This window comes from Zeus faber (genome assembly GCF_960531495.2).
Source record: "Zeus faber genome assembly, chromosome: 7".
NCBI classification, from domain to species: domain Eukaryota; kingdom Metazoa; phylum Chordata; class Actinopteri; order Zeiformes; family Zeidae; genus Zeus; species Zeus faber.
In genome coordinates, this window is record NC_137203.1 from 14,567,821 (window position 1) to 14,594,675 (window position 26,855).

The 26,855-nt window shown below is 43.7% G+C and overlaps 2 protein-coding genes across 3 annotated transcripts in view; one reads left to right on the forward strand and one right to left on the reverse strand.

The window, feature by feature from the left end:
• Window positions 1–18,042, reverse strand: part of frmd3 (FERM domain containing 3) — a gene marked incomplete at its 5' end in the record, with an annotated part of 55,757 nt that extends 37,715 nt beyond the window's left edge. The window contains 3 exons of the mRNA XM_080003163.1: window positions 1,291–1,333; window positions 3,015–3,119; window positions 17,938–18,042. Coding sequence (XP_079859289.1) covers window positions 1,291–1,333; window positions 3,015–3,119; window positions 17,938–18,042 — 253 coding nt within the window. The remainder of the gene's footprint in view (window positions 1–1,290; window positions 1,334–3,014; window positions 3,120–17,937) is intronic.
• A 1,569-nt stretch (window positions 18,043–19,611) lies between these two features.
• LOC307232320 (putative gluconokinase) lies at window positions 19,612–26,169 on the forward strand. Of its 2 annotated transcripts, XM_080003282.1 has the most exons (6): window positions 19,612–19,741; window positions 23,002–23,032; window positions 23,226–23,312; window positions 24,613–24,656; window positions 25,123–25,153; window positions 25,265–26,169. In XM_080003282.1, the coding sequence occupies exons 1-6, from the start codon at window positions 19,704–19,706 to the stop codon at window positions 25,529–25,531; spliced, it is 498 nt and encodes a 165-aa protein (XP_079859408.1). In that variant the 5' UTR covers window positions 19,612–19,703; the 3' UTR covers window positions 25,532–26,169. The 2 variants fall into 2 exon arrangements, with proteins under 2 accessions (XP_079859408.1, XP_079859407.1); XM_080003281.1 differs by having other exon boundaries at window positions 25,123–26,169.
• The last annotated feature ends 686 nt before the right edge of the window (window positions 26,170–26,855 follow it).

Here is a 26,855-nt window from a genome sequence, read left to right on the forward strand (position 1 = left end):
TATCCATCTATCCATCTATCTATCTATCTATCTATCTATCTATCTATCTATCTATCCATCTATCTATCTATCTATCTATCAATGATAAAGTCAGACTTGAGAGGCATTCCAGATGAACCTAAATCATATTCACTTAACAAATGTATTATTATTTTTTCTCTTGTATCTGTCTGTATTCATCTAGTAATTAACTCTATAAACACTACAGCTTTCATGCAACATCCAAGAAATACATTTAAAATACATTATTTGAGTCATGAATGAACAGGTCCAACCCCACAAGGAGTCTGAGGGAGGAATTGAACTGCTGCAAGAAAGCGCTCCAGCGTCATTCCACTGAGCAGCGTCGTGACGTCGTCGCTGTCTCTGTTTATCTGTCTCTCTGCATATATCTGTGAGACAGGCCTCGCAGCAGCGTGTATTTTTACCTCCTGTCTCTGTTTTTCTAATTGTGTCCCCTGGCGTCTGCTATTCGAGTGACTGTCTCACTGTTACAATGTCTGTCTCACTCTGTCTCTCTACTTCCGTCATGTCGACCTAACCCCACCTCCTGAGACAGAAACATAAAGGTTCCTTCCTCATGCTGCATCAAACTTATATTTTCCTTTTACTTAATATTAACTACTCCCTGTGGTCGATAACTATATTCGTATTACATTTCTGAACTTTTTCCTGTTGGTATGATGAGAAAGATCCTTGAACTACATATGGTAATTTAAAATAAACCTCTCAACAGAATATCAACATGCATGATAATAATGAAATAAAATAAATGAATTTAGAAATACTGCAATTCAATTGCAGTTATTTGCATCTATTTTCATTCATAAAATGGATATAATGAATGTCTCTCTCAAGTCATTTTCGAAAATAATTAAAAACATCATTTGATAAAACATGTATATCTTCACTCCAAATGGATTTATAACTATATTTTTACCAATAAATTCATTTTAAATAGTATTCTGACTATATTAAACACTTAATAGCATTTTTTTGTTTGTTATTTTGTTGTCATACATGCCAATGCACAGTTAAATATAGTAAATACAGATTTTTCTTTTACCACTACAGTTATACTGTATACTACTGTGCATTACTATCAGTGAGTGCAGACTATCCCTAGGGTGCTGGCCCCATCACAGTTACACAGCCCTCAGGGACTGAGGTCAACTCGAGAGAGAGAGAGGGAGAGAGGGAGAGAGAGAGAGGGAGATAGAGGGATTGAGAGAGAGAGAGAGAGACATAACTCAGACATTATCTGGCAGTGACGGCGGAGGGAACACTTACACTTCAGCTGTCTCACCACGGACTTGTTGGGCTCCAGCCAATGCTGAGAAACAGAGAACGGGAGAAGGAGCCAGGAAGAGATGGATTGGGAGAGGGTGGAAAGAGATGGGGAGAGAGAGAGAAACGGAGAGAAAGAGAGATTGCGGGAAAAATAATTAATAAAAAAAGAATATCCCGATGTTTATATTCCCCCATTGCAAGTTATTTTTACCTAATAAAGAGCTCAGTTTAAAGAGTAAGGTCGTTACATTCTAAAATATACCACATGATTCATGGCGTTAGAATATTTAGGGAATAAATTAAGAGTGTGAGAGTCTTTTGTGGGCAAGTTTACATTTCCAATGGAGCTTTAAAAGATTTGCAAGCAAATGTGAAGTCGTGTGTGGTTGTTTATCATGTCTTGTGTTTTTTAAGGGCTGGATGATAGTGTTTCCTGCATGTAGGAATTTACTTTGAAATCCAGTTGTGGAAAAAAAGGTAATGAAAACACAGCATTCTTCTGTAAAATTGAGTGTGTGTGTGTGTGTGTGTGTGTGTGTGTGTGTGTGTGTGTGTGTGTGTGTGTGTGTGTGTGTGTGTGTGTGTGTGTGTGTGCGCGCGCGCGTCCATTCATTGCTTTCAGGATCTTCTAAAAAATATTAGGAGAAGAGTTTCGGCCTCCCTCGGTGGATGTCACAGATGTCAATATGACACGAGTCACATTGATGTCACGGATCTGTATGTGTTAGATGATTCAATTTTTCCAACATAAAGTCGGCTAAATAATTCACAGCCCGTGTTGCGGTGAGATTTCCCGCCGTGGTCCGAAGATGATGCGTCTTGTAATGTGGGCATTCACAAATCAACAACCAGGGGCTGTTGCTATGGCAACACCAACTTTAAAATAGATGTATGGGTGTGCCTGTGTGTATATGAGCAGCCATGTATGTGGTGTTGGCAGTTGGCATTTAAATGGCCTGTCACAGTATATAACGCCTTAATGAGGCTGATTTGGGTAATGCAGTATGCGTCATGTGTAACACACAGTTTTCAGGCTCTGTGTTTCACAATATATTATTGTTGTGGAGCATTTAAAATATGGGATTATTGATTATGATATTATGTTAAATTACAACTTCAATCAGCTGCACTGCTGCTTCACTGCGAGTTTATCAATCTCAATCACAGATGCGGCTATGACTGTGACTATGCTGTTTTGGATAATTACGGTTCGTTTAAATAACACCTTCTTTGCTTTTATGGAAGGTAGTGTAAAAAAAAAAGCAGAACTCAGCCCAGGGTCAAAAAAATCTTTTTAAGATGGAAGGTGGGTAGAGTTCACTAAAATAAATCAAAATACAGCACATTCAGCTTGAAAAAGTATTTAAAATTCATACTTTGGCTGCCACTATTAATCAACAAAGTGATGCATAACAAGGGGGCGATGTATATTTTGTATTAGCACTTCATTAATCCTGGAGGTGGGCAATAGTTTAGCTTCAGTTTATTTATGGGCTTCTGGGTGTTGAGTGTGTGTGTGTGTGTGTGTGTGTGTGTGTGTGTGTGTGTGTGTGTGTGTGTGTGTGTGTGTGTGTGTGTGTGTGCGTGCGTGTTGAGTGTGTGTGTGTGTGTGTGTGTGTGTATCTGTGTGTGTGTGCGTGTTGAGTGTGTGTGTGTATGTGTGTGTGTGTGTGTGTGTGTGTGTGTGCGTGCGTGTGTGTGTGAAAACGCTTATGTTTCCTTACTCTCTGTTTTTCTGGATCCACGTATCTGATGCCAAAGTAGTCTTTCTCCAGCAGATTGTAGTGGTTGCACACATGGTCCAATAGGAACTGACCTTTAGTGTCCCTCTGCAAGCAAAAAAAAAAAAACAAACAATCAGGACGAATCAATAGTCACTATCAGTGCTTTAAACGAGGATGAACAGTAAAGTACATCATGTACATGTGTATTTATATAATATGTGATTGATTAACATCAAATTGTCGGGACTTGGGCGCATTGAAATCGCATAGAATTCTCCTTGGGCGAGAGCCGTCGGCCCTCCACGTTTTTCTCAGCTCCATCTCGCACCAAGTGCACTCGCCTCTTTGTCCGTATTATCCCCAGTTCAGGTCGTCCTCGAGAGCACGAGCGGTGCCTTGTCTGACAAAGTAAAAAAATAAAACCTCTGAGATCGAATCGTAACTCAAAAAACAACCAACTTTGTTCTAGGTTATAGTCAAGAGCTCCAGAGCTTTCGCACATGAAGAGAGACCTATTCAGGCTGTAGTCAATCAGCATGAATTAACACCGCTGACAGAGGGGGGGGGGATAGACAGGTCGATCAATAACTACTCTGCATTTATTACCTGCTTCACAGTCCTTATGTACTCATCACATACATGTAAGTGGACTCACGAGCTGTGAGCACAAACAAGAAAAAAACACACATACCCTCCTGTCGTTTAGCTGCTGCGTGATCAGTCTTATTTGACATCCGGCAAAAACAATAGTCCGGGATGCGGTTCTGGGATGCATTCTCTTAATGCCCGTCAGGGTTCATTCTGGCGTAATGAAATCCAAGGACTCTCAAGTACTTTTTGAAGCACAATTTTTTTCAGTTTCAGGGACTTCACGTAAAAACAAATATAACACATTTTCCGTGTGATCGTTTTTTAATAAAATATAATAGAATCTTAGTCTCATTGTCTATTATTTATAATAGTATACTATATCTATTATATCTATATATCTATTATTAATCTCATTCATCATCTACTATTATAACGTCTATAATCTATTTCAACCATGCTGGTTTCAATTTGAATTTCCCTGGCATAATGTATGTCAGAGAGATTCTGAGAATGTTTTTATTACATTACAATTCGTAGAATAAAACCAGGGGGAATATTCAATGATCACGTTTTTTTCAAGGACCTTTCAAGCATTCCAGTGCAAAAATATTATTTTGGGCTATTTTCAAGGTATTCAAGTACTTACATTTCTGAGGATGGAAATTCAAGCACTTCAAGCACCTTAAGGACCCGGTAAGAACCCTGGCTCATGCACGTGCCCAGCCCAACTGACTGACAGGAGGTCGATAATATTCATTGGAACGTCTTTATGCAGCATGAGCGCTACATCATGTGCCCTCGTGCATTCCTGTGTGTGTGTGTGTGTGTGCGTGTGCGTGTGTGTGTGTGTGTATGTGTGTGTGTGTGTGTGTGTGTGTGTGTGTGTGTGTGTGTGTGTGTGTGTGTGTGTGTGTGTGTGTGTGTGTGTGTGTGTGTGTGTGTGCGCGTGTGTGCATATATGCATGTCCTTCCCAGGTTGCTCCATAACCTGCTGATGGGAGTGGAATCTGTGCTTGACTGAGCAGGACTGATTGATTCCGGTCGGGAATCGTCCGCTTGCCCTTGTCGCCCATCGCTCTTTGATTTACTCAGGAACACAAGTGACCCTGGCCTTGGTCACCTCATGGTCCACAAACACACACACACATGCATAGGTCACTGCACGGGCATGCACGCATTAAAAACACCCACAGCTAGAACCCATTTGGCATAGCTCAATACAACAATCAACTCTAATCTATATAATATCATTTGACTTCTGGCCAACTGATCAATTGCCTCCACATATTTCAGCGAAATGCATTGACACACTCCTGTCTGCATTGGAGAAATACCGCCACAAACTTTAAAAAAACATTAATTAAAGAAAAGGTTTTAATCTTTCATCTCCCTATTGGTGTCATGAACACCACAGTAACATGCGGTTTGATTAAATAACCGTCCACTTCCTGACATCGCAGGGGCGTGAGGCATCGGTAGATCCCACAAATGGCTTCGAAACACAAGGTGTGTGTTTTCAGTCCCTCTGCCAATTACCAACATTTGGCCACAGAAACAAAGTCAAAACGCAAACCTTGATCTGTGCCTTGTCACTTCATTGGTATGCAGGTTTCAACAAGCTGGTCTCTTTTCCCTGTCATGAAGGAGAACGCTTCTGAATCCTTTCCAGGAAAAACAGAAAACATCTACAAAGCAACTCGATGGGTTACATCCAATCAGGAGATAAAACCAATGCGGTAAAAATCATCCACTAATGTTTTGACCCACACAGGGATCCCACATATTTCATATTTATTGTATGAAAAAAAAAAAGTGCATATGGAGCATTTTTAAGGAAAAGCCTATCTTCCTACTACAAGTCTTCATATGATTCAAGATTCAAGAGTCAAGAGGTTTATTCCTCACATACATATACAAACTTTTATACATATATGCAGTGAAATGTTAATGCAACGCACCCCCCGTGATTACGCACAATATGTTCTAGACTGAACACAATAGCTGCCTAAAAATTTCTACTTGACTAACTTACTGATTCCTAAAACGCAATGCAGTAAGTGAGTCGAATGATATAGAATAAAATAAAATAAGAACTCAAAGGTAATGCAGAGTGCGGGTACAAAATTGAAATGAAGGTAAAAGACTTATGTATTATGGGACAGGCTATTATGTCTATACAGTTATGTGCATTAAAGTGGCATGTGAATAAAGCGAGGTAGTGTGTGAAAGATATACAGTACAGAATAGACAGTACGGCACAGCAATGCAGTAACACCGAACAGAACAGCAATACAGCACAGTATGCAGTAACCCAGAACAGTGACACGGTATGCAGTACAGTATGCTAGATACAGTACAGTAAGGTAGTGGAGCCTATGTGTGTGTCTCAGTGAGGACCCCTGGTGAGTTCAGCGTTGACAGTGTTTATGGCTGGGGGGAAGAAACTCCGTCTCAGTCTCTCAGTTCTCGCTGTGTGACTGCGGAGGCGCTTGCCCGACCGCAGCAGCTGGAACAGTCCGTTGTTGGGTTGGTGAGGATCCTTCATGAGGAGTATGGTCATCTCAGCCAGGTCATCTCCTACTGTATGATGCAGGTGATATGTGCGGCCATGAAGGAAATAATACAGATTTTGGGTGGTCCAAAAGCAATGGAATTTGCATTGTGAGCTTGGTGCTCTTCAAATAATATCTCCCTGTTTCCACACATTAGAGTGATACCGTGAGTGCAATTACTTATGTTGTCATGTGAGTCCTCAACTACAGACTGTTTGATCTCAAAACAATGTAGTGTTAGTTGTCAGTTTAACTCTGCGGCTGAAGTCGCCTCTGGTCGGTTTCTGAGGCTTTGGTCTCGCTGTGGGAAAGTACGTTGTCAGTCAAATACCTGTGTGTGTGTGTGTGTGGCCATGTGTGTGTGTGTGTGTGTGTGTGTGTGTGTGTGTGTGTGTTTATGTTTGTAACTCATTTGGATGGGTATTGTAAGCCTGTGTATTCGGTGGAACCAACCTGTTCTCTGTGACCAACAGCCAGGCTTTGAGGTCTACGCCTCTGTTTAGGTTGTTTCTTCTGTGTGTGTGTGTGTGTGTGTGTGTGCGTGCGTGCGTGCGTGTGTGTGTATTGGGTGCTTGAAACATCTGTGACCACACTGCGCTGCTTCATCAGAAGAGCACACAGCCAGAGATACACAAGGAGAGGGCATAAGAGGCAGAGGAAAGGATGGAAACAGACATGCTACAAGCTTTTAAAACACAACACCTTCATCCGTCTGATAAAATATAAAAGACGGGGAGGGGGGCGGGTGTGAGAGGGCAGGAGGGGAAAATTGAGGTGGAGCGAGAGAAAGGACAAGACCTAGGAGGAGAAGAAGCCAGGGCCTCACACACTCCACACGATAAAAAAATAAAACTGGCAAAAAAAAAAAAAAAAAAAAGACTTTAGAGTTTGGGGAAACTTAAATAGATCAAGTAAGTCATTCAGTTGAAGACTGATCGAGAGTGGGCAAAAATAGAGCAAAGGATGGACAGAGGGAGGGAGAGAGAGAGTGATAAAGAGTCTGTGTCATGTCCAACAAGAGCTGCATACATATTTTATACATCGCAGGGCCAGATATTAAAAATTAACCTGGCCATGCTGTCTCTACATGATCTCACCTAATGATGGCAAAGTGCTCTGCTCTGCGCTTCGGAAGAACACACACACACACACACACTGGAACACGCGCGCACGCACACACATAAACAGACAGTCCCTGCAAGACATGTGTCTAAAGACCGACAGTCTACAATAAACAGAGACAAATCCAAAAAGCACTTCTCTCCACCACTCACGTGGTTTAAAAACACAACAAGCTATTGTTCATTTATATACCCGTGTTTAATTTACAGACAACCTTCATTCGAGTGACAAAGTGATTAAAATCACAGTCAAAAATACGTCAGAAAGTTCCCCTTTTCTGTAAAACAGGAATTACTGGTTCGAAATAAAACAATCAAGGAACCTTTGGATGAAAAATTGGACGACTCTATGTCTGTCCGTGAAATACGTTCAGTGTTTGTCCCATCGACCCATGCTTTTACACATTAAAGCTGACATCGGCCCCCATCTGCACACATGTCCATATATGCACATATGAATATCATATTCAGAAAAAAAAAGTATAAATATAGCTTTGAGTTTTGACTTGGAGTGACCACGAACCGAAATAGAACCAAAAATCTTGAGCACTGACCGATGAAAGGTCTTGTGTGCACTGTGTGACGTAAATATCTCACCCGTCTATGGCTGGCTCGCACTGACCATGTTTAACATAAAGGATCACAGTCAGCGCTATAAGCGTGAGCGAACACGCACTTTGCTCCGTGTCGTCCCAGGTCTGGGCCACCGCCGCCCTTCTCAGTCAAGGCACTAGGACCCCGGGTCGTCCGGCCCAGACAAGCGCTGCTTGTTGTTGAATTAATATGCATGCCAGCTCAATTATAACTGGTCCTTATCGTCGGTCACGCTATGCCTAATTGGCCGGGGCGCACATGGGAGCCCAGCGAAATGACGGCGGATAGAAACGGAGAGACGACGGAGAGAGGGGACTCGGTTGGGTTTCTTTGGGACTTCGAAGAAACAATGTGGCCCCGTTCGGCGCCCCTCGGCGAGCGGGTCGGGGCGTGTTATCAAGACATCGCTATACTAATCCGTGACTCTTCCCTCCATAAATGTCTCTGTGCTACAGGGAAATGGGCACGGGTCCATCGATTTGGCCAAATTGTTTGTTAGTTTCTCCAAGCCTGTGTGCATGTGTCTTCATGTGTCTTTGTGTGCTCCCCACAACACGTGTTATTCATCTCTGAGCGTCAATCTTTTTTTAAGTCGGCTTATGTTTACCGCCCGAGCCCCAACCGAGTCAATGGATCGATCCCCAGGCTTGGCCAGGATGCGTCAGGGACAGATCAATGCACTGATCTCTCACCGCCTCTCACCGTAATTTAAAATAATCTGTCTCAAGGTAGTCATCCACCAAACGGTATGTGCTCTAGAATATCTATAACTGAGTATCTTATTTTAAGCAGGTTTTCTGATCCTCCTCTCAGAAGCAGAGGGAGAGCTTAGTCCTGTTCGGCCGTCTCAGTTATTTTATTCAGTGTAAATATCTTATGAAAGCAACAATAGCCATCACCAAAATAATCGGGAAATTAACATTGAGTGCTTCATCTGAAAAAAAAAAAACCCTGATATTTGATTTTGTCTGTATCGCCCGGCCCTACATTCTCTCTCTCTCTCTCTCTCTCTCTCTCTCTCTCTCTCTCTCTCTCCCCCTTGGAAGGTTTTAAAAATTATGGACCACGGAAATGTACAGTTTTTCAATATAAAGAAAAGCGATCAAGCAATGTAAAAAAAAAAAAAAGCACCAACAAACAAGCTTAGATGTTAAATTCATGTCTTATCATGTATATTGTGCAACATTTTCACATGTTTCGGGGGCAAATCTAAAAAACTCTAAAAACGTAAAACTCTTTTATCCCTTTCAATCGCTTCGGGATCGAAGTGGCCATGAGCGACTATTCACATCTTTCCAATACGAGGATCCGTTTTGTTTTCTGTGGCCCTGTGTGCCAAGCGCGAGAGGCGACGGTGAATCGGACCGAGGGCGCGGGGGACGGTGTCACAGTCACAAAAAAGGAAAATGGACCAGAGAACCTCCCAAAAATGAAAAGAAAAATAGTTTTTTTTCTGAGGCTGCAAAGAATAATAATAGGAAGACCTTAAACCTTAAACACGAGACTTAACAACTCAATACATGAGACTTCATCCTACTAACTTATTGTTGTTAGATATTGACAAGACGGCGCATTACCTTTTATTGTTCTTTTGGAATTATTACATCTGAGTCGATGATTAGGTGTCATAAAAATAAATGTGATTAAAAATGTAATTAATTCATTGTATGCCACTATCATAGTTTAAAATTATACTAGTGTCATAATACACGTCCACCTTATGAAGAAGAGACATTTAGTGATTAAAATATTCAGGTAAAAAGTCAATTTTCCTCAACCCAAGTGATGGAAATGCATCTAATTCACATTGTATTTAGCCTGATGACCATCCTAAATTTCAATTAAAAAATAAGCAGCGCTGGTGATTCAGGGGCTGGAAGCAGGCAACGTAGTATTTGTTGGAATTTCTAACATTGGCTTGAAATTCCCTTGATCTTTGGATGAAAACACAACTATGAGACATAAAATTGCGGCAGTTCCGCCTGGCACACACCAAACGGGTGTCGTTTTCAGGGCCCTCCGACACAGAGAAACAGGCAAGATTCAAGATTCAAGATTCAAGATTTTTTATTTGTCACATACATATACATACTTTCATACTCATGCAATGGAGTAAAAACACAACAGTTTATAATAGGGAGTGGGCAAGCTGGAACAAGCCTGGAGCAAATGTAAAACATGTCATGACAAGGGCTCCTCTCCTGTGTGTGTGGGGATGGGGGTTTTACCTGTTGCCCGTTGATTACTCTAACGAGCAACAGGCCCACAGCCACCCTGATCCTGAGCCAGGACCGGTGCGGCTGCTTAAACCACACCACGATAATTATATAAAACAATTTTACAAAACAATTGGGATCAGGCAATTACGTAAAGATTGTGACAGCTCTAGTTGGATCTACAAAGAAAGGAGCCGGGTCTATAAAGAGTCATCAACATGCAGCCCTCCTCTGGCATCGATCACGCGCACCGAGCGGCCGAGGGTTTGAAGTGCAAAAACATCCACTTCAAGGTTTAAACTGCTCCATCTGAGAGACACGGGAGCAAACTGCAGCGTGCCTCAGGTGTTAAAATTGTATAATTCCTGCAGGACCTCGATCCTAACTGTAAAGGAAAGTACTAGAAAAATAAATTTGTGTCATCTGCATGAAAAATCTGCTTGCTACAGCATGAAAGGTTACTTGAAAAAACATAAAAATATATATTATAAATAAGTATGAGCTCAATGTGCGTAGATTGGGTAAGGCTTAGTTTGTATTTTATTGTTTGCTGTTAAGATTATTATTATTATTATTATTATTATTATTATTATTATTATTATTAGTGTATATTATTGTTATTGTGGTTTATTTGGTTTTTATTTTATTTTATTATTGCCTCAACTTGATACATCCTTTCCCATCTTACGTCACAATAAAATGATACAAAAATCAACATTCCCTTTGAGGAAATGACTGCATGCCCTGCAAGGTCAGATCGGTGTTAAAAAGGCAACGACAGCAACCATTTAGAAACAAAAAACATCCCGAGGTGGTTTATCCTTTATCCTTTTCCAGCGAGCAGTCACCAAAAGCCATCTGACCTTGCCCCAGTGGGAAGGAGATGAACCAATTACCCACACACATCATCATCTTCCATGCTGGGGAGGCATGAAGCCCCCTCCCTAACACACACAGACACGTACACACACACACACACACACACACACACACACACTAAATTAACACGTTGGGCTAAAGACGTAAATCCACACAAACCCACCCCTTCATGTGAGTGCACGCACATGCACTGCTGCACGCCTGAGCGCACAATCTAATAAGCTTTGAGCAGCTCCATGAATTATCAATATACTCTGCCGAACCTATATTTGTTTTAAAATGGATATTCATCACTTTCTCTCCGGGAGAGAAGAGAGAGGAGGTGGGAACTTGAGGAAGGGACAAACAGAAGAATGGTTTCAAAGATGGCAGCAATGGAATGGTATGTGTGCGTGCGTGCGTGCGCGGGTGTGCCAGCGTGCCTATGTAGGCGACTTGGTGCAGCAGCTGTCTTATCTGTACCCAACAGGATGTTCACATTTTCATGTGGGAGAAAAAAAAACAATCCGTGACAGAGAGAGAGCGAGAGATAGTCATAAAGACAGAAAAAGAGAGAGAGAGAGAGGTGAGATTAATACAGAGCAGACAAACAATGTGGCTGCCATGAGGATTCCAAGTTGGAGGATATAATATTTGAGGTTGGAGGATATATATTGGAGGAAATTTGAGACTTGATGTTGTGTGGCCTGTTTGATTTTTATTATGCATGCAGTGTGTGTGTGTGTGTGTGTGTGTGTGTGTGTGTGTGTGTGTGTGTGTGTGTGTGTGTGTGTGTGTGTGTGATGTGTGTGTGTGTGTGTGTGCGTGTGTCTATGCTTGTTTATGTGTTGCCATTTTAATCATGCAACTAAGGCTGTGCCTCAAGGCTATGGTGTGCTTATATTACAAACAGAAAGGGTAAAGCACTAACACACACAGACAAACACACACACACACACACACACACACACACACACACACACAGACAGTAACCCATACACACAGTACAAGGTATACACACCTGTATTCAAATATACACACTCTTTATACAGCCTATGCACTTGGGATTCTGATTCACTTGTCCAAAGATTACAACACATGCACACAGTGTGCGCATAACACAATCAAACAAATAAAGACTGAACGAAATTGTAAAACACACACACACACACACACACACACACACACACACACACACACACACACACACACACACACACACACACACACACACACACACACACACTTTCCAAAAATTGCGAAAATGCATATATCTTCCTAAAAAAAAGCACCATATGGACTGGTGAGTGTATTTCTGGAGATGGTCCTGAGCGTCCACTCCTTGTTGCTTTATTGGAGTGTAGACGTGGCTGAGGCGGAGCCAAACGGATCTAGGAGTAATTTAAAAACTGTCAATTGGGGCTTATTAAAGAGAGAGGACAGAAAACAGAGGGGAGGAGAGCGAACGAGGGAAGAGGGAGAGAGGAGAGAGAGAGAGAGAGAGAGAGAGAGAGAGAGAGAGAGATAGTGCTGTGTGTTCACTCGTCTGTAGAACCTACAGCAACTGTGGTAAATGGGTTTTTTTTAAACATAGACAACAAATAATAAATGAACAATTGTAAACATAAGGTATGTGATCAACACATTACTGTCATTAACAACAGCCATCCATCTCTCTCTATCTCACTCACTCACACACTCACTCACTCACTCACTCACTCACTCACTCACACACTCACTCACACACTCACACACACACACACACACACACACACACACACACACACACACACACACACCGGGTCTCACCAGGGGGGTAGCAGCGGAGGGTTCAGTGAAAACAATCGCTTAATTAGGTTTCGTTTTTTGGCGCCGTTTTCTAAAATCCCACAACAAGGGATAAGGAGCGGAGGAGCAAAATAAAAAGAACCAAATCGTGTTATTATCCCAGAGAAAGGAGCCGTCCCTCCGGTCTGAGCCTCTGGCCCCCCGAGGGAGGAAGAGGGGGAGGAGGAGGCGGCTGCTGGAGGCCGGCGATTGAGATCGTCCAACACACACGATCATCCAACACACGCGCACGCGCACACGCACACGCACACGCACACACACACACACACACACACACACACATACACTCACACACACGATCCAATTCTCGCTCCCTCCTATTGTTTCACATGATATACGATGAGGATTAAAAAAAAAAAAAAAAACGTTGGCATATTTGCAAGTCGCACTGCTGCTCCTAGTTACAAAATTTAGGAGCGCTGTCTCCAAAAATAGTCGCACAATGCGACTAAAAGGTCACAGTCTGGAGGCCTTTGACCGCAAATAATTTCTCTGTGACAACCGGGTTGAGGAGCAGGAACATCTTAGAAAGTCTTCCCCCAAGCCCTTATTCTTTTACCTTCAGTGGGCGGACTGTCCTTTTTCCAAAAGTCCTGACTCAAACGTTTTATTTCAGCCTTCCCTTCTGGAACCTTTCTGATTCCTGAGTCTCATCAGCGCGGGCTCACACCACGCGACTGTGGCGGACGAAGGGGCGTGGTCAAGCACCGGCTGCGGACGACGGCACGGCTCCTTTTCCCGCAGCCGCCAAGCCGCCTCGAAACGGGCACTGATTGGTCCGACCCGAGGCAGGGAGATTTCTTTCTCCGTCTCCCTCCCCAGACCCTTACCTGTGGGAGTCTGACTCCCACAGCGATTTTCAAGGGTGATTCGGCAACTGAGGAGCGCAGCGCATTTCGCGCCGCCGCCGCCGCCGCCACCAAGGAAATCTGGGAGTTGGTGTGACGCGAGACGAAAGATGTGCCCGCGCGACGGCCAAGGAGGCGCGACCTGCGGAGCAGTGTCAGACCCGTGAGGGTCTGCGTGGCAGCCATGTTGCTTACGGTGTCAAAATATTTTATGTTATATTTAACCTCCGGCGCGAATCTCACGAGAAGATCTGCGACGCCAGCGGTCGCGGGCGTGTGCAGGAGGAACTGGAAACCCATCCGTTGTCGTCGGCGATTTTGAAAACCACGCCACGCGGCTCAAGCCTTGGCCGTCCGATACCCGTGCATATCTTTTTTGTTTTGTTCTTCCTCACAGCCAGCCGGCCTCTCCTCCAGCTGGCCTCGCTCCCCCAACACCTCACTCCCCAACTTTAACCATTTTTCCGTCGCCCCGTTGCTTCGCTCGCTGCTATTTGCGTCGCTTTCCATCACTTTTTACTCTTGATTTCTCGCCTCCCTCCGTCTCTGATTTCCTGCTTCCCCCCTCAGCGCTCAGATGGAGGACGCGAGATTAATTCTCTTCAGTCGTTGTCGGGGCGGCGTCAAAGCGGCGGCGTCGAGCGGAACGAGAATAGAAAGCCCTGCTATTTATAACCCGCTACAAAGAATGCCTATGAGCCAAAACAAAGGCAACGCCTCAGCGCAGACCACTCAGCAAGTCGCCGCACCTTCCTAAACCTAAAATCAATTCTAAAAAAAGTCGAGCTTAGGTAAGACAGGAGCCATCCCATCGACCTCGCCCCTATCTCTCCTCGACCAGCCTGGGAAAAATGCAAATGCGGTGAAAAACGACACTAAATCTCCTTTCGCGTCCTTTAAATAGGCTGTACCGGAAAACGTATGGACGAGGTGACTTTAATGGCGGAATAGAAGAGAAACAACGACGCCGCCCGCGCATATTTCAGTATATAAATATTTCAGGTTATTACAGACTTCGGGGCTGAGCGTCTCTTTTGGAGCGGGACAGTAAATTGATGTGAGTGATTGCAGAGCTTTAGCTCAGTCTCTCTAAATCTTTCATATAAGACAGCTACGTTTCAAAATCCAGCCTCACACACACACGGACACACACACACACACACACACACGGACACACACACACACACACGCAGCCACACACACACACACACACACACACACACAGACACACACACACACGGCATCGGTGGCAGTTGACTGATGTTGGCGTCATGAGGGACAGTGATCTTCCTTAATTATACATGATCCGTCACAGAGATGGAGGAGGGCGAGAGGGTGAGGGAGGTAGAGAGAGAGAGAGACATGCAAAGCAAAGAGAAAAGGCCGAACGTACGACCGAACCGTGTCAAAATGAGACTGAAGTAGTTCGGGAACAGGTGACAGAGCAGCGTGGAATGGCGTTGGGAAGGATAACGAGGAGGAAAAAGTAAAGCAGAGCAGGTTTGGACTCACTCACCCCCAGGTCCCCCCCCACACACACACACACGCGCGCGCACACACACACACGCGCGCACGCACGCACGCACACACACACACACACACACATTCATGAACATTCATGACTCAATAACCTCATCACATTCAAACACACACATTTGACACACCCTGTGTATCTGCTAAAACTTACAGCATATTATCTGTATATATGATCTTTATATATATATATATATATATTCATATATATATATATTTACAGTATATAAGGATTTATATTATCTAGTTATTATTTTTATCCAACTCTTATATATCCATTTGAGGATTGCTTGATGCATGAAAAACTGCATGCTCAACCACCTCAGAAATGACCACTCATAATCACTCATCTCTGCATGTTTGGAGATATCTCTTAACTTTAATCAGTATAAACACATTCCGTGACGAAGAACACCGTTTCCCTATGGATACCGGCTCGCGCGCGCATGTTTTATGCAATGCGCAGAGCCGACATTTTGGAAAGATTTCAAGAGTAAGGAGGCGAGACTCCAGGAGCGCAACATTCACATCAGACAAACTGCCACGCTTGCCTCCTTACAAACCGCGATTCGAGGGGAAACGGTGGTAATCTTGACCTACATAACGTGTTGGGGAGAACGGAGAGGGGGGCGAGACGCCAACGTAGAGAAGAAAAGAGCGGAGATGAAAAGGATGGAAAATTTAAAAAAAATAAAATACATTTAAAAAAGTGGAGGAACAAGTAAAAAATAAAAAAAAACAAAATGGTATAGCGGGAGCTCTTAACGGCGGTTGTGGAGCATCGGGAGACCAGGATGTCATGAAATATGTAGAAAGCAGCGGAACACAAAGCCATTAAAGAAAGCACACGGCCAACGCAGTCGACTAGAAACGTTAATGTCTATTTCCTTAGCGTACCTTCTAAGTACAGATAGTGCACACACACGCACGCACACACACAGGCGCACGCACACACACACACAGCACCGACAAGACACACACCCGAAGGATGCACGGTTGCTGGTTTCTTGACACATACACAGAATCAAACAGACTTTTGTGCAGCCAAACACACAGATGTACAGTCGGGCAAACATGCATACATGTACCCTCTCTCTCTCTCTCTCTCTCTCTCTATCTCTCTCTCTCTCCTTCGCCGCCACCCCTCCGCAAAGCCCCTAATGGTGTTGTGTAAATCATTGATTGGATGGATGTAGTGGAATAGCGAGGCAGTTAGTTTGACACGAAGTCACGTGACTGAGTGTGTCTGGTCTTCAAGGGTCAGGCAACAAGACGGAGACAAGGTGGTGCACAGCAGCCGCCTCTGTCCTTTTTCTTTTTCTGACTGTGAGCAGACTTTCGTTGTTTTTTTTTTTTTGTTTGTTTTTTGTTTGTTTTTTTTTTGTTGTTTTTTTTCCCCCATCACAACAAAATTGAAGAATGCAAAGTTGAACAATTCCGTTCCCAACATACTTCAGAGGAGGCTGGCATTGTTTTTTGAAGATATAATTCAATCACAGAACAAAAGCTCTCATGCTCGAATGGAATGGAATGGAATGGAATTGAATTTACTGTCAAACCCTCCTGTGTCAGGTCAGATCTACATGTTGCAGGCACAAAATAGGGGATTTAAACTCTGTAGCACGGGTCTGCAGCCGAACACACACCCCTAATCCCAAAGCTGTGATAAAAAGGTGACACCGGAGGATGGGAGGACACACTGATGTCACTGTTTTCCAGCCTATTATGATTCAGAGTCTTACACTTCGAGTCTGGGCGGATGACGAGTACCGTTCCAATCCATCACTATTACCGAACAATACTGACTTGGACCATCAGCTGCAGGATTGTCTTGTGGTTCATCCTTGTCCGTTTAACATATTTCACATGCTTCGGTGTGTCAATAACGCAGAAAGTCATGTCGCTGACCAGTTTGATAAATGAGTCAGAGTAGCAGTATTTGTTATTGGGGTATATTGTATTGCCTCTACCGAGGGGTCCAATTCTTCTCCACATGCTGCTGCTGCAGTCGGAGCACAGCTTCTCACCAACGAGCTGGCCTATGAGAATCTCCACTCGTTTAAAGAGCTCTGGGCGCAGCAGAAATCAGAAAAAAAAATCTGAAAAACCCTGGATGTCATGCTGGGTGGTGCACAGCATCCGTCAGCTGCTACCAACACCATCGTGTTCTACACAAACACGAAACACATCAGGAAGAGTCTCTCTTGCAGCCTGACATCATGACTGACTGGAGTCTATATCCAAAAACTTTACCCCACACCTCCCCATCATCATCATCATCATCATCATCCTCATCATCATCATCATCCTCATCATCTTCATCATCTTCATAATCGGACCCACGATGTGATGTGATGGGAAACTTAGTTCCAAGTCCCCTAATTTGGGTCAGTCCGCGCTTGTTTGAAGCCAATCTGCACCGAACAAACTGATCATTGATTCGTGAGAAGAGTGTGACGTGGTTCTGATCAACAGTAAACATCACGGTTGCACGTAAAACTGCATGTTTCACATGGAGCCGCTCTGCCAAAATAAATCACAGCACATACAGAACCCGGTGCTTTGGTGGTCGAAGGCAAACAATGACACACGCCGTGAGGGGGGGGGGGGGGGGGACGTGAAACTAAACGACGTGCGTGCGCCCAAAATCCCATCGTGATTTGGGAACACAGCGAGGCTCATCTCCTCTTATGATGGCGATGCTTATTCGCGACGGATACGATCCGTCATCTCGGAGGCGGTGGGTGGTGCACGCACGGTACCTGGATGCTGCAGGAGATTTCGGAATCGTCCAGCAGCCGAACGGTGCAGAGGATCTCCTGGTCCAGGGAGCGGAGGCTGGGGCTGCGGAACCGGAGCATTTTCATTCTCCTGTCGGTTCAGATCCAGCTCCTCATTGCAGGGGACGCCAGCCTCTCTCTCTCTCTCTCTCTCTCTCTCTCTCTCTCTCTCACACACACACACACACACACACACACGGTCTGTGGTGGATGGGTGGAGAGGAGGGTGGAGAAGGAGGGCTTGCATTCGACTTGTGTCTGCTCACCAATTTACCTGGAGGAGGGAACGATACGAATTGTCTCTCTCTCCCTCCCTCTCTCCCTCCCCCTCTCTCTCTCTCTCTCTCCTGCGCACTGTGCGCCCTGTGCGCCAGCGTGTCTCACGTATTTATTTTCGTATTAATTTGAGGGTGAAAGTTGATATAAAATGCAGTTGTGTCCGTTGTGCTTACAGTTATTCCAATACCACCAACAAAATATATTATAGAGAATATTATATTATAGAGTTTATAGACAAGTATACAGTATTTATACAATATAAATATCTAAACATATCAAAAAATAATAATAATATCAAATATATATAATATAATATATATTATATATAATTATAATCATCATATAATATAAAATATATTTATATATATATATATTTAAACAAATTTAAAAATATATAAACTGTATTTATATATATATGGATATAACCGCGTCACCTTTTTACGATGCAATAATCCCACGGTGCAATAATACCACTACCACACCTCCCTCACACCTTATTATGCAGAGCTGTTACTAGGATATCATCTTTGGTGGGGATTTTTATTATTTGGGTGGACAACCACAAAAATGTCGCTTTTCCTAAAAACAGGGTCTGGAAACAAAGGCGTAGTTTGATTTTGAGAGGGGGGCGGGGAGATACAATTACAGCATCCGATTTCTGTCGTGGGGTCCAGGGCCATAACCCCGTGAAAAATACAAATATAATCAAACTCTGACGTTGGGATTTGAGGGGGTGGGGCGCAAGAGAGTGACTGAGAAAGTCTCCCCGTTATGCACGGGGCTTTTTTCCCCCCCCATTCAATTCATCTACACCGTCTGCATCTGCAATAAAAGCACAGCGTTCGTGATTTCTGCAAATGATTTCTCGACATCGTCCGGTTTGTTTGGAGAAACTGTTTTCGCGCAGCGATCTCCGCGACCGGAGCGGAGATCTCCAACCATTTGCGTTTCAAGAACGGTTAAAAATATGGGACACGAAGAGGAAAATGTTGAAATGGGGGAAGAAAAAGGGAGAATCCCTACGTAAAGGTGATGTTGTTCAGAGTTCGCAGGAGGGCGACGCCCACCCCAGCCGTAGACGCGCCCCTGTTAATAAGGCCTCGACTCACACTCACTTTCAGAGCGAAACCTGAGATGGCCCTGGTGCATATGATTTATTATTCGTGATATGATCATCGTTTATGCGCCATTATCCATTCTGTGAAAGACAGAGTGAATTACAGAAAAAAAAATAAAAAATAAAAACGTCACGGCACACCCGGCGTGCTTCACGCGGGCGGTCTCGTCGCCGTGCGCTGTCGCTTTAAATGTGCGTCGGGGGGTGGGGGGTCATTGCGTCACCGCGCCGCGACGTCTTTACGTCTGCCGAGTGGGGCGGACTGACGCGGTCGCCGTCACGTCCGCGCCGGGTCCGCGGCTCCTGTGGGTCTGTGTTCCCGACGCAGAGGCCGAACCGCAGCCTGGGCGTTATGATCTACATCGTCACGGGAGTCTCAGGCTGCGGCAAGTATGTGCAGCTCGGCACCGGCGGCGCGTAAATTCAACCACTCTCAAGTTTGAGTTCACTTAATCATTTCGCCGGAGGGGGGCTGGAGCCTCTGGAAGGGACCCCCAACGTGGGCCCTCCGCCGGGTTCCATGTTGCCTTCCCACAGGGGTCCGTGGTGAGAACCGCCGGCGGTTCCGTGGGTGAAGGGAGACGGCAGCTGGAGCGGTCGGTGCCGAAACATCCGGTGGCCCCGAAAAGCAAAAGCACGCCGCAGGGGGGGCTGGAGATCAGGGTTTACGACTAGATGACAATCACCGGATGTACACTGCGGCGCGCACACGCACACACACACGCACACACACACACGCACACACACACACACACACACACACACACACACACACACACACACACAGAGTCATTGAAACCTATTCGACTTCCATGGAAGAGGAGGGTTATTTAACACCGACAGGAAAACCGCAGCGTCCCAGCAGCTCACATCAAAACAGTAGGCAGTAATAATGACAAACACTATAATAAAATATAACTGCAGGCAGCAATACGCGGGGTCCCGGGCGGTCGGCCCTTCATTAAAGTTCAATGGATGAGTGTGCTTTCTGGCTCTGTTCCGGTGTGTGTGGTGTCCACAGAAGTTCATTCGTTCCCGGCCCGGTGACAGTGTAGTTCGATGACCCGGCGGTGTTTTGAGGCTGTGGGTGGGTTTCCTACGCTGCAACTAACGGCGGACATCACCCTGAAGTAGGGCCGCATGATTTTGGCGGAATTGATAATCATGATTATTTTACTGAATATTGTGATCGCGATTACTTATCATGATTATTCATCCATTTTGGGTAACGTAATTATTTTATAGCACTTTGTAATTCCAGTAATTATGATTCAGAAAGTTTGGATACATTGTTATCGCAGGAATGTCTATAAATTCTGACAGTGATGCTCTTGGGTTTTTTATTTTGTAGAACTTACTCTGGTTAAGTCAGTTGTCCTCAGAAGTGTATATATTTAGGACTTGTGACTTTGTTTAATCCAATTGACTTCTGGTAATTCTTCAACATCATTTTTTTCAAACATAATAAAGGTTGATAGTAATAAAATAATACCTGTCTCTTTGTAACTCATCAGGCATATTTTAATTTGTTGTGTGGCTAATTCTATCAGCACCATTGAGCACAGTTTGAGACTTGTCCTATTGGCCTTTGAAATCTGTGGTGTGTTTTGTCTTTGGCAGATTTCTTTGCTACCGGATGCTGTACAGTGTACACTCACTGGCTGGTGTCGTTTTAGGTCAACGAGCTGTGCTTTTGGTCCAGTGATTTCAAATAGTGGTTGATTTTACTGAATGAATGCATAACATTACAGAAATGCCTGTAAACAGCGTCAATGTTGTTGTATTAAGCTACAAAGCTGCTGGGTGAGTCAAACTGCAAATGTCCAACTGGGCTGCGTGCGTGTGAACGTACAGCTGCATAACACGATCCCTGATTAATAGTTGCACATGTATTACCAGTAATTGTTAATAAGCATGTGTCATGATTTACTCATGATCTCTGAATGGCTTTACCAACTGGCATGGCTGTATTCCGTAATGCAAAGTCATAATTTCCAGCACCAATACAGCCAGTCACCGCTTCAGCATACGTTAATGCAAATGTTGTCTTACGGAAGGTGTGTTGCCTTGGCAATTCTGATATTGCAATATAATGTTTTCCTAAAACCTTGGATTTTGTTCTACCAGACGTTTTCATGTCCTGATAAAGGCTGGTTCCTTCTATCAAAACATCATGTAGGTCCCTCACTGTCCATGTCAAAACATTTTGGGTCTTGCTCATAAGTACTGCAGTCAAAGTGACCAGTGATCCAGGAGTCTCCAAACCGCGCATCACCCCGATGAAATGAGCCTCTTAGCACCCAGAGGTGTGGAGCATCAACAGGTGTATTTTAAGGAACTTGATCTGTAATAAATGTCAGAGACTTTGCAGCAACTTCTGTAGGTGTTTTGCAGTCCCTACTTGAGAGTTTTGTCCCGAGTTTGCAGAGTTTTGTTCATCGGTTTCAGAAAGTATTGTAGTATTCTTTTTCACACGGAGGGTGGCTGACCTCGAAAGCGGCATGTTCCGCTCATTGTTTCTTTGCTGCCTTTAAATTTTGGCTTCTATGAGACATCTTGAAGGGAACCCTAAAACACAAAAAGAATGAAAACATTCCAAAAGGCATACACGATAAATACATGTTCCTTGTATTATGTAATTACTTGTTACTTGTAATTGTTATTGTAACCAGTAATTATAATTCAGGAAGTTTGTATGCATTGATATCTCTGGAATGTCTTGAAGTTTTGACATTGATGATTACTCTGGTGCGTGTCAGTTGTCCTCAGAAGCGTATATATTTATGACGTTTAAGATGCTGCGCTTTATTTACTTTATTTCTTCTGGTAATACTTCACCTTAATTTTTTTCAAACATGATAAAGGTTAATAGTAGTAAAATAATACCTGTCACTTTGTAACTTTGTATGGCTTAGAGTTTGTATCTTACATTCCTTAAGTTTGAAGTCCAATCACAACTATATCTGGTGAGGTTTGGATGAGGACTCACATGATCTGTGTACTCCGTCAACTTGCGCATGTGCGCAAGGACTTCTCCGTTGCAGCATCCATCCGTGCGTGATGCCAACTTGGTGAGGTTGCGATTGTTGATCGCAAATTTCATCCACATCCACTGAACCGCCGATCTGGATGAAACTTGAACAACGCCATGTTGGAACTGCCCCCGATACATATCTTATTCATTTTGTGTGGGTTCATCGGATCCATGACATCTATAACATTCTCATGTCAATTACATCTGCATGTGCCGCCATCTTGGTAGGCCCCAATTGTTGACCAATCGTAGATCTGGTTGCAAGGCATCATGTGACCTGTGAACACCGTCATTTGCCCATGGCGCACATTGTGGCTATGATAAAAAATAGTTTTTTACCAAATTATTCCACAATGATGGACCGATCTCGATCAAAGTTGGACGAAAGCATGTTGGAACTGCCACAAATACACATTTTATTCATCTTCTTTGTAAGTGCGGCTGTTACTGAACCTCTAAATATAAAAAATGGAAGGTGTCCATATCTGGAGAAAAAAATGAAATATACAATAAACCTACCAGTTATCTGTGCACAATAAAATATGACAGTATAATGGAAAATTATTTTGGTGATTGGATTTTAATGAAAGATGACATGAAATATCTTTTCTTACAGGACCACCTTAGGAACCCTCCTCTCAGAAAAGGTAAACCACTAGAATTATACCCATCCCAATTTTAACTCACATCCTGTCTCTGATGCTTTTGTGTGTGTGTGTGTGTGTGTGTGTGTGTGTATGTGTGTGTGTGTGTGTGTGTGTGTGTGTGTGTGTGTGTGTGTGTGTGTGTGTGTGTGTGTGTGTGTGTGTGTGTGTGTGTGTGTGTGTGTACGTCCCTCAGTTGGGTTGGACCCTCTATGAAGGCGATGACTTTCACCCACAGGAGAATATTGAGAAGATGGCTCGTGGTGAACCACTGACAGACCAGGTCAGCACAGTGGTGTGTTAGTGTGTGTGTGTGTGTGTGTGTGTGTGTGTGTGTGTGTGTGTGTGTGTGTGTGTGCGTGTGCGTGCATGTGTGTGTGCGTGTCCCAGGGGACGTCTTGTCGTCTTTTGGACTGAATGGTTTTGGACATTCACAGGGCACCGCACCATTTCACCTGTGTCAAAACCACATCCTCAGACTTGACGGTAATAGAGCTCTCCTCGACAGGCAGCTCAGGGAACGTTTTTAGGCCAACGTGTGAGAGGGTGAGAGGCTTTTCATCCGCCTGGGTTCGAGGGAAACAGTGGTCTCTGGGTTGAGATTCAGATTGAAATTGGGGCTTTTTTATGTAATAGTTTACATGTAAAAAAGAATAAAACATTCCTTGATGACTACCATAATCTACCATAGTGTTAAAGTAATGATGCTGTAATGAAAATAAAATATATAGTATACAAATAATAAATATAAAAATATAATAATAATAATACACTATTTTTTATTCATATTAATAATGATTATTATTGTTAATATTAGTTCTATTAATAATAATAATAATAATAATAATAATAATAACAACAATAATGCAGGCTGGACCCCTTATAATAATACCACCACCAATAGTAATAATAATGATATAATACTATGATAATGATTGTAATAATAATAATAATAAAAAAAAAATAATAATAATAATAATAATAATAATTATAATATGGTCTTCCCTAAAGGAGGGACCCCTAAATATAAAAAACAAATGCAAAACAGTAATGTGTTTTACATGGTTAGTGGTAGGGAGCCGCGGGCCAGTGATAACTTTGAATGTTCGGGGGAATTACCCAGACACTAGATCCTCAAAGTGCTTTGGATTCTAAAGAATAGATCAATCGACACAGATGGCTGAATGCGGGTTGGCATCGTGTGGCCTGGCAGAGCTTGATAGAGCCTGCGTGATTATCGTGATCCAGGCTCTTCATACCGGAGGATGTAGAACACAAATTAACCTTCCCCTTGGATCAAGCTTGATTGCACTTTTCCGTGCTACTCATCAGTCTCTTTGTGCGTGTTTGTTTTCACTACATCTGACCAACTTTTTCGATTTCCCCAGAGCGGTTCTCTTAAAGACTTTGAGTGTGTTAATGTTCTCACCACTCACCACAATAAATTCACAACCCTCTTCTTAATGTAACGACAAATCCATGTGTCATTCTGAAGATTGTTGCTCTTTTTTAAGTTGAAGTATCATCTTATTTACTTATGACACTTTAACAGCTCTCATCCTTCTGCTGTCAAATGTTCTCAGGACAGACTTCCGTGGCTCCTCAAGCTCCATGATGCCATCGAAAAGTAAGAAGACATAAATAAGATAATAAAAAAAAAAAAACTAAAAAAAACACAAACCCAGACTAAGCTCGCATGCAAATCCCTCCCCCCGTTCCCTCGTCGTGGAGAAATCGCTCCGGAATGAAGATTCAGAGTGAGAGACAGCGAGGAGGTTTTAAGCCCGAGCGAGAAGCCCAAAGTGGCAGCGCTTCGTTTTAAAATGCACGACATCAAAGAACTCTTTCCTCCTCCCATGTTAGTCACACTCCTCTTAATCCCTCCAGCCGTCCCTCCTTTCCTTCCCTCTCCACCTCCATCGCCTTTGTACGTTCTAGTAGTAGAGCTGCGCCTCTTCACTCCTTTTTGGCCACAAAGTCTCCAGCTTTGACCCATATCTCTGAAAGTATTTAGATGTTTTATTCTGCAATTCACTACTTTCAGTGTTAATTTGTTGTGTGTGTGTGTGTGTGTGTCCGTGTGTCCATCCCAGCGAGCGTCGTTCTGGCTCCGATGCCGTGGTGGTGTGTTCTGCCCTGAGGTTCCGCTACAGGCAGGTCCTCCTCCACGGCTCCATAGCCATCGTCTCTTCTTCCCCTTCCTCTTCTTCCCTTTCTTCTTCATGTCCCGACCAGGAAGCCCCGCCTCCCGGCGTCCCCGACGTGTTCTTCCTCTCCCTTTACGGTGAGTACGATCTCATCTACCAAAGGGTGGCGGCCAGGAGGGGACACTTCATGGCGGCGGACCTGCTGCGCTCCCAGTTTGATATCTTGGAGCCGCCGGGGGAGGAGGAGAACGTGCTGCCGCTGGACATCAGGAGGAGCATCCATGATTTGGCGGGCGTGGTGGAAGAGCACTTCCTGAGCCAGAAGTCACCTCCATCCTTGTTGCCACGGCAATAGAAGGGCACAGAGGCCATTGTGATTGGTAGACGACAGTGGTGGTCGGTGTAGAATTAGACCAGGAGGCACGTTCATGTTCATGTTCATGTTCATACTAACGACGGGAGAAGCACTCAGAGGGTCACGCATTATTTTTTTAAATTGATTTAAGGTTATTTTCTACTAATGTAAAAAAAAAAATCCACTTTATGTAAGATATCTGAGTCAGACTGCATGTGAAGTGATTGGGAAACAATTTGTGGTTTTTTTTTTACCTTTTTTTTTTATTAGCCGATTTCTTAAAATAAAATACACAAAATGGGCAGGTTTGGTTCACAAATGACTGGGTTTAACAACTTAGCCGAATGTTTGTTCACATAAGAATAAATCAGTAGCACTGTCACAATTATTACATTGTCACCTGATCACAATTATTTAAACATATCACAATCTCTTTAGAATACGTTTGTAATCCATCCAGATTTAAAGTGAATTATAAACCAATTTTACAAATATCCCAATAAATAAAATGTGACTTCAGTGAGTTTCAATCAGTTGGATTGAGGAAAGTGTCTTTATGTTCCAGTCTTGAATACCAATAAATGGCTCTTCTGCAATAGGTGGACATGTGTTATTACCGGTTAAAGACAAGTAAAATTGACCATCGCAATTATTTGTGACACCTAATCGTCAACTAAAACAGCCTTGACAATCAGAAAATCGTTTTCATTCATAAAAATGGAACAAACAGGAATTAGTGCAGCCCCAGTAATAGGCTTGTGTTTGCGAAGTGAAATCAGCACAAATAAAAACGAAACAGGGTGACATGACCCAGACCTCCTAATGGTTCCAGTCTGGCAGGACCGACCTGATCCGTCCCTGTAAAGCCCCGTCGTGAGGCCTTCAGGGCTAAAATGGGACACATCCACACAGTGTGGATCCCCATTTCCTGGTGGTATATAGCGCGCACACACACACACACACCCACCCACCCCGCCCTGACCCAAACACACGTCCCTCCATCATGCACAGTGGAGCTGTTTTCGTTGCATGAGTCATCTTCAAACCCCAACCCGGGTATTTCAGGAGACTTTAATCCAGACAACCCCCCCTCTAGCTACTCTTCTATCTCCTGCACACACGCAGGGACATGTTTGTATGCATTACACACTGCGAGACGTGGGACACCACACACACTGTCGGCTCACGTGTATCACACACACCTGATGGCTGACCGGCCGACGCCTGATGCGTTTTCTGCCAATATTTTAACTAAAATGAAGGATTACACTGATCTCAAATGGTTGTCTTTCAAACTGCGTGATCTGTGATCATTCAAATTTTA